Here is an 11,624-nt window from a genome sequence, read left to right as displayed (position 1 = left end):
AGCAATGATAAAATGCTCCCCAGGTTCGGATTATAATCCAATTTATGAGCAATTAGTTGCTATTTTCGATACATGTTGAGGTAGTTTCGGATTTATGTTAAGTCTAGTTGTCAGTCTAAAATGCCTAGAAGGGCATTTAATCCAATTACAAAGTTCGACAACTAGCATGTCTGCTAACTTGGTTGGTAAGGTTGTATAGCTAGGTTGCACATGTACGAATACTGGTACGGGTGCAGATTCAGGTACGCATACCCATTCAGGATACGTATCGGGTATCGGGTACGGGTACGTGACCTAGAAGAAGTACTCATGCTACATAGAGAGGTGGTGTCCGACAGGCGACACCTCCAATCAATCATTCTCCAAAAAAATGTTCAGTTCTATAAGCCGAAAACAGTACAATATATGGGGGAAACAGTGGATAACAAATCAATAGGCGAATACAATGCACAACTTGAAAATTTTGGGTTGCTTAGTGTTTGTCTGATCAATATAATAACTTCAAACCTTTCTTGTATTAGTCTAAACCTCTCTCTATGTTAATCACTACCGCTAGACTGAGATGTACAAGGACTACAACCAAAACAATATAAAAGCAATGTAGGTAAACTAAAGGCTACAAGCTCGGAATTTTGATCATATTTTCACAATCAAAATTCTTACAGCACAGTAAAAAAATAGATCTACAATCAGATTCCTATACTACATAGCATAACTAAAGCAGAAATTTCATGGATGGTTACCCGTAATTAAATATAGCACACCACCCACAAGCCATAGGAAGAGCTCTATGTACTATAATAAAAATAACCTACTATACAAGTATGCACAAGATATTAGTACTGCTTCCTAAAGAAATTCTTCACCAATGATAAATAGGATCCTCTACCTGTGGAGGCAAAAGATTCAGGTCCTTGCTATGCTGTTTATCATAATTCCGAGAGCCTGGTATTGCTCCAGTTGCAAGCCTTAACAGCTCGCTCCCAGTGAAACAGTAGTGAGCCAATGCCAATCCTCCATCAACCATACTAGACAAATTGGGCATTGATACTGATTTTGTCACGGTATTTTTGTTGGATTTAAGATTGTTTTCATCCATTTTCAGGATGTTTTCAAGATCAGAATATTCCATAAACCTCTCAGTTGCTGCTTCCCATGAAAGTTTGTATCTTTGCTCGGGGGTAAGTGGCTCAGGTTCCTTGGCTAAGGCTTCCTTCACCTTGGTAACAAAGTCCTCGGAGGTCTTGTATGTTAAACAATTAGGGAATGACCTGAAGAACTCATTTGATGGATGGTCTGCGCAAACTACAAACTTCCCCATTGCGAGTGCTTCAGCAGTGGCTGTACATAGCACGTCGCTGATACTAGGGTTTATGAAAACTTTGTATCTGCAAGCAACAAAATTCAAGTCATGGTTAAAAAGTCAGGCTTAATCTATACTAGCATTGAAACACACAGAGAGAAACAACAGGTTCATACCCATGGAGAGAATCATCAGCATGGTCTCTTCCCTTTTGGAAATTAAGGTTGAGATTCAATTTTTGGGCTGTACTCTGGACATCATGTGAATCCTCCCCATTACCAAAGACATCCAGTTTAAGGCAGCTGAGCTCACTCTTGTGCTTTGACATCAGATCTATTAGTTCTTGATACCCCTTTGCCCAGACCATCTTGCCCAAGAAATATGCGCCTTTGGAAAAGGCTTCCTGACCTGCAGCCCTTTCAGAGGCCAGCTTATCTCCAATTTCTAGGAATTTTGGATTAACACCATGTACATTACATATAATAGATTTGGGCAGATCCTGAGTGGCAGCTGAAAGCCGAAGAACCTGAGGTACAGTAACCAACATTTATTCTCCCAATGGAACAGAAAAATAATACATTATAGGAATATAACAGCTGATCTAGCATATATACGTCTGATTGGGCACACACAGCTCAAATCGTAGATCAGACCCTTTATAACTTAGTAACAAGAAGCTTAGTCTTACCTTGTGACAATGAGCTCTGGCCACAATATTATTGACATGCTTGACAAAGAAAGCCTGTATAGCCCCATTCTTCTCTCTCTTTATATATTCCAGATAATTAGTATGTACCACACCAACAACATGATTGAATTTATCAGTCCACCGTTTACCATGATGATACCAGTTCAAATGCTCTGGTTCTTCAAGGATAGCAATGTCAGCTTCCTTTGAAGAGATGAATTGAGAAGTATCACCAGTTGGAAGTATGCTTCGCCTCTCCTTTGAGAACTGCAAATATGTACCCGCATGTCAATGCATAGAGTAGAATACTACTGAAGGAATCCACTATTTAGCTTTGCCATAAATCATACCTTTCCAGGGTAAAAAGATATTTTGAAATCAGCCTTGAAACCAATCCTTTCCTCCAGCCAGTTTCGTATATAAACCTCCTGTTCTTCTGGCGAATTGAACGTGAGCTTGTTCGGATAAACTAGTTCTTGGTCACCCTTGCAAAGCCACGGAACCAGAAGAGTTACTGTCTGCTTTGCCGATTTAGCTAAATAGGCTGCACGAAACAATGGATTTACTGCTGTTCCCGTCATCCAAGGAAGGCTAGCAGTAGTGACAATGGCAACATGTCTTTTCCTGTCGGATGGGTTATGCTTCACAAGGTCAGACCAAAAGCCACCATCATAGTGATGTCCAGTACTCTGAAGGACACTGGCTATCCTTAAATCTAGTTCATCATTGATATTGTCACCCTCGATCACAGAAGTTTCCCCACCAGAGACAGAATGCAGGAGAAGTTGGTTCTTACGTTTACTACACAAATTATCAACTATCTTGTCACATAAATCTGCAAGCAAGAATTAAGAGCAAGTATCAACATTTTGATCCAATGTTTCCCAATATGGTAATTATTAATTCTAATACAGCTTGCAACTGGAATGCAAAGAAAGCAACAATATGATGAGGTGGCTTCCATCAACCCCAAATTTCAATGTAACCTTGTATATCCTAATTCCTACATACTCCCTCCATTTCTTTTTATTTGCTATAGTTTTCTTTGGCACAAAGATTTAGAAGAAGAATGTGGGGATCAATGGTGGGGACCATTTTTTAGGTACATGACTGAGAGAAGGTTATAACAGATTAGAATACCACATGTAAATGACAAAAGAGGGTAAATAGGTAGGAATAATATGGTGAACACAAGCTAAAAAAAAAGGAAATATAACATATAAATAGATGTAGCAAATTAAAGGATACGGACAGAGTAACATTTTATAAAAAAAACATCATCCACCAACTCTCTAAGGACCTTATATTTTCAGCACAAACTTTTAACAACTCAAGTCTCATTACTCTTTGTAAACAGTTTTAGCTCCAACTTCTGGCTTAATGCTTGCGACAAATAGCAGGTTTGCAGTTCTGGTGTAGGTTAAACGTGTTTGGTTTGCATTGGTATTTGTGGCGACATTTGTGACGATGTGGCCACTAATATCTTGCACCATACAAGGAATGTGAAGTGCCCTTTCTGACCATGACTATGAATACGACCCATACAACCCCTTGTAAGATATGATCTGAAGCTAAAAGAGACAGATGGAAAACAAGTGTCATTTCCCAAAAACAACACCACACAAATCTTTGTAACACACCAGAAAACATTACCAAGATCAAGTGAGTTAGAAGCAATCTTTTGAATTACTATTCAAAATCTAAAAGATTGCCAAATAGTCAAATTTTTACATATACCTGAGGTCTATACGTTAAGAATTCCTAAGAGCATTAAGAAACAGTATATACCTTTTCTAACACCAAGTTGATCCAAAAAGGGTTCAGATTGCCTCACAAAATATGCCAGGAGTTCAGGTACATCTAATGGTGGTACTTCCTGAAACAAACATGCAACAAATGTGAATCTATGAGTCTAATTGTGAAGAGGCAGACATGGATTTACTTAAGAAAGAGAGAAGAGAAAATTTTCAATTGCCAGCACTAAGTCTTGCATTAATCTGAGCACCAAGTAGCAGATAGTAACAGGTTGATCAATAACCACTTTCACTAGTTAAAAAAAATACAGAGGGTATAATCAAATTGTGACTGTTCCTGCAAACTTCTCCCTTGCTTCCTTGAGCTTATGAAGAAACATATACTACTTGTTAATGCACAAGTCAAATTCGCATTACACATAAACCTGTATAAGTAATTAAGTACTAACACAGCACTCCTGTTAAAATTAGAGTTTCCCGAGATATATTCTACGAGCTTTTACTAGGAGAGGCTTACATTTACAATAATAATACTTAGAATTGGTTGAAAAAATAAGAGACTACAACTGCTTCTTGCAATCATTTATGTTAATCTCTGAAGTATTTATTTCCCAAACAACAAAAAAAGTGAGTTGACTGGCAGATAAATTCAGAAAAAACATCCAAATAAGAATTGATAGTGCTAGAGTTAAAATAAAATCAATAGGGAATCATGAGGATCACATATAGATCCTTTGTCCACTTAACCTTTCCTCTTCCCAGTGAACAAGAAGTAGAAATATATGATTAAAAACTACATGACCTCGATAAATTATTTATATCTAAATATCAAGTTTTTAGACACATATGAATAAATATATTTGATATGAAAGAGGAAGAAAAAAAGGGAGAAGAAAGGGAATAAAAGGGGAAAAAAACAATACATAGATACCAACCTTTGTATCCTGGGACTCCCACCTAAATGCTTTCTGCAAACAAACATTTACATAATCTATCAGACAATAGATGATCATCTATAATGAAAATTCAAGACAAGCTTCTTAATGTCAAAAACTATAAAATATCATGCAAATTGATCTGTCCTTTTGCTTTTCGTAGTTGACACTTTTTTATGATGTGAAGCATCCCCTGTCACAAATACTTCACTAGTAATATTGATTACTCGGTAATGCAGAGTGGGGACATATAGCTATACAAGCAGGCACAGAGAGGTAGAGTGCCCATCAATTCAAAATACTAGGAACTTCAAAATACTAAAAACTTGGTCGACCAACAGGCTGAAAATACCAAGCGTTAAAAATCATAATCCACAAGAATAAAGCCCACTGTCAGGCCTCACTCAGCTAATCCTAATACTTTATGAAGAGAAATGATAAATCTATAACAGGTAGAGGACAACCTCCCCTCTAACCTCTCGCATGAATTATTCGCAGTAGCAATTTTACTTTAATAAGTTGCTACACTGAAAAGCGACTTTACTATTGATGTGAGAGCTTAGAGGCCAAGCTGCCCTAAATCTGTTATAAATTTATCATCCCTCCTCTCTAAAATCCTAAATCCTCAGTCTAATAGGGGTCACACACTCACACTATCTCCATCAGAAAATACGAGTCGAAGTTTCAATTATAATTCTTCCCAAACTAGTGGTACAATTTCTAAATTTACTGTTATAGGCTTATAGCCTTATAATAAATCTAGTAAGGCAGTCTAGTTCTTCCCGGTTCCTTTTTTATACCTGTAAGGCTATAACCCCTGAGCCAAAAGTTGAAATTCATTTTCCCACATGACAAGCACCCAATCAAGCCACCTCTACAACTCCCAAAAGCATGACCTACTTTTCTTCTTGACTTTCATTTGTATGACAATCAATACTTAAGCTGGAAAAGAAAGAACTTTTCGAGCTAAGAAGAAATCATACAGACCCTCTGGGTAGATGAAACAAAAACACAAGGACTGAAACCACCAATTCCTAAAACTCTAGTAGAAGAGTCTCGCCTGAACTAACACTTGCTATATCATATTGCAACCAAAATTATACTTCAATATTCTTTTCAGATAACTCCACAGCATTCACACATACAGCCACAAATCCCAGCCATCCACATTCGACCACGAATTCGACCAAATTAACTGTCTTAAGCAATACATCATTAACATAATACATAATCTAACAATAACAACAAGAAATGCTAAGAAAATTATGGAATACTTAAAAAAGAAAAGATTTAGTTACCAAGCTAGACTTGAGTTTCTCCACAAGCTCACTATTTTTCCACGCGCCAAAAATCTCATCAGGAGATTTCTTCACTTCAAAATCTTTCAATTTAGTCTTTAAAGCCTTAATTGGTTCCCAATCATCACCTTCCCCTTCTTCTGTTTTCCAATCCCACCTAAAATCCCTAAACCTAACATTACTCCTTCCACTACTCCCAACCCTCACTCTTTCCCCTCTCTCAACATCAACCTCATCCACAATCGCATTCCTAATCGCCGATAAATCAATACGAATACTCGGCCTCGTTGGACGACTCCACTTCTCCAGAACCTTCCGACTGAAATCCGGCGACGAATACGCCCTCCGAAACTCCGACAACTTCGGCTGCAACCGCTTAACAAAGTCGATTTCCGCCGGAGAATTCGCCGACGACGATGAATTTCTCGGAGGTACAGAAAACGAAGAAGCTGAATTGATGAAATTCTCCAACTCTCTATCAAATGAAGACGCTAAATTCTTGAATGAATTCGCTCTATCTCTCATCAATCGGAGATCAGCGTCGGCAGAATCTCTCACTTCTCTCCAACCTTTCGATATGAAAGATAAAGCGCTCGCCGGTGATCCTCCGGCGGAAGTTCCCGGCGAAGTTCGCGACGTCGCCGATGATGTAGTTGTCGCTTGAGGGATGAAATTGTTCATGATTTTGCCCTAGAATTGAGAAAATTTCAGTGTTGTTGTTGTGGTGGTTTTTGGTTTTTGGTGAGGTTGGAAAGAAGTGAAGTAGAGGAGAGAGAAAGAGAGAATTTGAGGTGATGATAGACAGGAAATATTAACGGCTTTTTCTTTTTGATGATAACCAGAGAACTCCATAAGTATATTATATGATATATCCAGATTCCAAAGTTTACGGTCACATTTCTTTTGTGACAAAATTGACAATGTCGACTACTCGACTCTAATTAGTGGCACTTATAACCGATTTAACAAGTCCGGATCCTCTAAAGTTTTTTTGGCGAAATAAAGATAATTATATTCTATTTGAATCTAGTATATGGGGTTCGGCGTTATCCCGAGTTGGTATTGTTTTTTGAATTTGATATGTGTTTTTTCTTTATTCCTATTAAAATATATTAAGGAAAACTCAATATTTAAAAGGTACAAATATAATAAGTTGGACACTTAAAACATGATTAAGAGTTGGTTGAGATGGTAATTGTATCTTGTATAATAACAAGAGGTCACGCCGTCACGGGTTCAAAAACAAATGGAACTAAACTTAACTCAAGTAAAACTGTAAGAGGCAAGTAGATGAACTAACTGGACTAAAATGAAATTGTGCCCAAAAGAAGAGGGCCTAGTTGCGTTATTAATTCTCGCATTACTCTTCATAATTCATACCCTCTTTGATCGTTGGGTGGGAGAAAAGGATAACATAATTTAAAAGGATCTAAGACTATTTCGAATTTTTTCCTCTGCCCCAGTCTATGCAAAGTGGGGAAATGGAAGATTTCAACCGGAAGAAATGAGTTCTTCAGCGGAGATAGGATTTGGATCAGAATCTGCATTCAAGGTTCCATTCATCATTTGTTATCTTAGGTGGTAGGAGTAGGGTCTAATGTGTATTTTAAGAATTACAAAGTCAATATCTTAACAATTTCACTAAATTCAGTATATAGTACTTTTTCTTTTAATAGGAAAGACAGTTAAACGGATTAGTTGGAAATAAAATATTACTTTGGAATGCTAAATGATATGATAAATAGCATAATAAGACCTTATTTATTTTACCTACAAAATATGATGTATATGTATAAATAATTTTATATTTATCACTAAAACAAAGATATTCGTTTGGTAGATACACATAACAAAACAAAAAAATACCGTATCTTAGAACTATAATCCAAGCGCATATAAAATTAAGCTATCTACAGATCAAGAGAAATTAGAATGGTGGGTTCATAGTTGAAATAGCCCACACAACGTCTCAAATTCAAGCTCCATAGATTATATCTTAGTTAATTTAATGTTGTGGCAATATTGTTTTCTTAAGATGGAAGTATGCAAACATTTGACCCATCCTTCAAAGTGTGAATATGACCAAAGTCCTCATCTATGAATAATAATGTTTCTAGGAGTTTCATTTGTGGGGCTTCATTATACTTTTTTTTTTTTTTGGCAACACTCTTTCTTCTTTTTGTTTGTTAGGGAAATATCCTTTTCATGTTTTATAACAATAGCAACTTCACAATTTAATGAGATTTGAGGGAATCAATAAGAAAAGTAATTTTTCATATTGTCAACTAGTCTAAAAAAGTTCTTCAAATATTTTAAGAAAGGTTTCTAAAATCAAACCTCCTAACTTAGTTTTTGATCGAAAATTCAAGGTTAAGAATATGATTAATGGACCTCTCGCATGAGAGGGGGCAACAAAATATGTTGGGATCTTTATAACGTGAGTTGTCTCACATATAAAAAGATGGTAAAAATAAATTATATAAAAAAAATAAGCCCTCACTAACTATCTTAATTGCCAATTGATTTGTAAGTCGTCTATACTTTTTTTTAATTAATATCTTAAACATTATTTTTGTAATAGCTATCATTGCCACACACAAACATTTGTAGTGCCACAAAGCTTTTTTAGCTAATGTAGTTACATTGACGATGAAATTAACTTTGTCTTGAAAATTTTGTTCTTTCATCACCACACATATACATGACAAGTCGACCAAAGCCACAAATAAATTATGATAGTGATTCTTCCAAACAAATGCAACAATCTGTTGAAATCAATCACCATCCATGATTCATGCACCAAACATGTACGTGAATTAGAAGAACATTTATATCTCCCCTCAAAAAAAGGAGAACATTTTTCCAAAACTAAAATTAATTTATTAACCCCGTCAAAAAAAAATAATTTATTAACAAAAAGTCATGCAGGATTTTAAAAATCAAAACTAATAAATTTATATATCGTAATTTATCAAATATAATCTCATTTCGGCATAACCACATTCGTTGTAAATCAGATTTGACAATTCTATATATACCTTCTCTTATATCGTTGTGATACAACTTTTATATCTTACTCCTTATATTTCCTAAAGATCTTCCAATTTATTGTCGCAACATACATCAAGGTTGAAAGCATAGAGTGTGAAACAAGACTTTTTTTTGTTTATTAAGTGATAAGTGATTGTGAAGAGAGTGTAAAATTATTGCAATCAAACAAGGGGCTAAGGTAGTATGGAAAGGGAACAAACCCTTACCAAATAAGAGGTAAAGTAAATGTAGGAAGATCTATTAAAAGCGAAATTCAACGAAAAGGAAAACACCGCAAGACCCATTGAAACCCCCAGCAACCACTCGAAAATACCATTAGACCACCCGAAAACATCATTGAACCTCTAGAAACAATACCGACCTGTCGAAATATTAGTGTAACCGCCAAAACAACTACCTTATCTTAACGTCACTACTGACGTTGAGATTCTGCAATCTTTTTTTGTTTACAACTCCATGTTATTAACAAAGTTAACGTTTTCAAAACCCTTAATTTTCGACTCTTCAAATTCTCTTCCCTCCTATGCTTTTCTTCTTCATGTGTCCCCATCGAACGTATAAAAGTCCAAAACCCTCTCACTCCTTTCATTGCAAAACTAGCCTAGCCAAAGATACCCTTCCACCCCTCTCACCGAAAAATGGTGAAATTTCAGGGGAGAAGGGGTAGCGAAAGGCCAAGGGGGCGGTAACAGGGGAATACAGGTGGCGTTGTAGGAGAGGAAGGGCGACGACAGAGGAGAGGTTGGGCGATGGCAGAAGGATGGTGATGGATTTAGGTGAAAAGTTGTGGTGGTGAAAATATTAGGGGATCCCGTTGATAATATTGAAACAAACAACTTGGAAAAACAAAGGGTAAACCTTTCCATTCTCCTTGTAACCATTTCTCAAATCCTTTCCTTTTCCCTCTTAACCAACTAACACCCCCTCAAAAGAGAGAATAAAACACATGCAAGTTGAAGTAAAAAGACGTAAGATTTGGAGGAAAACGGAGGGTTAACACCCAATAATTGATCATCTTGACCAAAAATTCTAGGTTAATTAGATAGTAAAGTTAAGACATTTATCTACTTTAAGATACAATTGACAAAAAAACAACATAGATACTAGCTCACAAAATTAGTATCATGGACGAGTTTTAGGCATAATTTCTGACCCACGATTCCGACTAGGCTCAATATTTGGCCTAAAAAAGTGGCTCGTTTCGAGCCAAAGCATAGTGTCAAATTTTCCGCGGCAAAACCTGTTATTTCAGGCCAAGCTTTTCGAGTCGTTTTCTGACTGAGCGAAAAAATAGCCTATTTTTCCAGATTTAGGTTAGTCGTGACCCGACTTTTTTTTGCCCAAAAAAATTGAGCCTAGTCGGAATCGTGGGTCAAAAATTATGCCTAAAACTCGTCCATTTTCAACCTAGATCGGACCAATATTAATCACCTCTAGCACTAATCCACAACCTTTCTTAAAATACACTAGTTAATTTAGTGACGATATCCATGTTATCTATACAAATATATTAAAAAGTGTTCCCGTCAAATGAACGGTGCCACGTGGCACGTACTCTTCTCAAGCTTCTAGTACACATGTTTATAATATCAATAAAAGAAATATTAATAATGTGTAGTTACTAGGATTCGAACACATGACCTTTAAAATGAAATGTAAGAGTTCAAACACTAATCTATTACAATTTCAATGCTCAATGTTTCAAAGTAAAACATAACAAAGTCTTATAAATTATAATTGTATGTACTTATAAAAACATGTAGATAAGCTATTTGATCTTCAACCCTTTTATTAAGTAATAACATCCTCTTACCCAAACTTCATTAAAATTGTTATTTTTAACCTCAAAACAAGTCATTTCTAATGTTGCAGTAGTCAAAAAATTATGAAAAGCTAATAGAATCAATTATGAACAATAATATATTTGATAATTGTATTGACCCGAGGCGTCGTCCGGGCCAAAATACTAATTTATAGTTGAATAACGTAGTGTACAAACAAAATACTTATTGCTATATTTTTAGATGTGTGAAAATTTTCTAATTTCGCAGTAGATAGGTATGACAATTGGGTGGGGTGGTGCGGAGGATAAAATCCCCATCCCACACCCGCATAAAACCTCCATCCACATCTTCGCCCCACCACCCATTGCGGGGGAAAATTCCAGACTCATCCCTGCCCCAACAGGTACTTATTTAAACCCATCCCCTGCCCACCACCCATATAGATACCCGCACCCGCTTTGTACCCATTTCATACCAGCACTACTATCCGCATGAATTTTCACACCCACTTCTTACACACGTCATACCCACATGCATATTTATATTTTGCAAGATAAAATTATTAATAATATAAGGGGTCGTTTGGTTCAACCTAAAAAATAGAAACGGAATGGAATGGATATTAGGGGTGGAATGGTAATGGAGTATGTTACCTTTATTTGACATTTGTTTGTTTTAACTACGGAATGAAATCATTCTTATAGAAATTCCTTTACTCATTGTTTGGTTCACCTTATGAATGGATTCACATTTTTTATCTTTACTTTTATTATAAAATCAAAAAAAAAATTGAAAAAATTGTAATCTCAAA

General features: G+C 36.1%; 1 protein-coding gene across 1 annotated transcript; it reads right to left on the bottom strand.

Moving 5' to 3' along the window:
- Positions 1–605: 605 nt before the first annotated feature.
- Positions 606–6,834, bottom strand: LOC104892100 (digalactosyldiacylglycerol synthase 1, chloroplastic). Its single transcript, XM_010677928.3, has 7 exons — positions 5,979–6,834; positions 4,681–4,713; positions 3,780–3,867; positions 2,342–2,826; positions 1,992–2,258; positions 1,480–1,829; positions 606–1,388 (listed from the first exon to the last, which is right to left on the bottom strand). The coding sequence occupies exons 1-7, from the start codon at positions 6,657–6,659 to the stop codon at positions 863–865; spliced, it is 2,430 nt and encodes an 809-aa protein (XP_010676230.2). The 5' UTR covers positions 6,660–6,834; the 3' UTR covers positions 606–862.
- Between the last annotated feature and the right edge of the window lie 4,790 nt (positions 6,835–11,624).

This window comes from Beta vulgaris, chromosome 5 (genome assembly GCF_026745355.1).
Source record: "Beta vulgaris subsp. vulgaris cultivar EL10 chromosome 5, EL10.2, whole genome shotgun sequence".
Lineage (NCBI taxonomy): Eukaryota > Viridiplantae > Streptophyta > Magnoliopsida > Caryophyllales > Amaranthaceae > Beta > Beta vulgaris.
The sequence above is the reverse complement of the archived record's forward strand: the minus strand, read 5'-3'. Positions and strand labels throughout refer to the sequence as shown.

Excerpts from the sequence above, each read along its gene's own strand:
- LOC104892100 (XM_010677928.3), bottom strand. The coding sequence starts at position 6,659 with ATGAACAATTTCATCCCTCAAGCGACAACTACATCATCGGCGACGTCG. Across the intron at positions 2,259-2,341 it reads TATCTTTTTACCCTGGAAAG|TTCTCAAAGGAGAGGCGAAG; the intron begins GTATGATTTATG and ends ACATATTTGCAG. Across the intron at positions 1,830-1,991 it reads CCAGAGCTCATTGTCACAAG|GTTCTTCGGCTTTCAGCTGC; the intron begins GTAAGACTAAGC and ends ACTGTACCTCAG.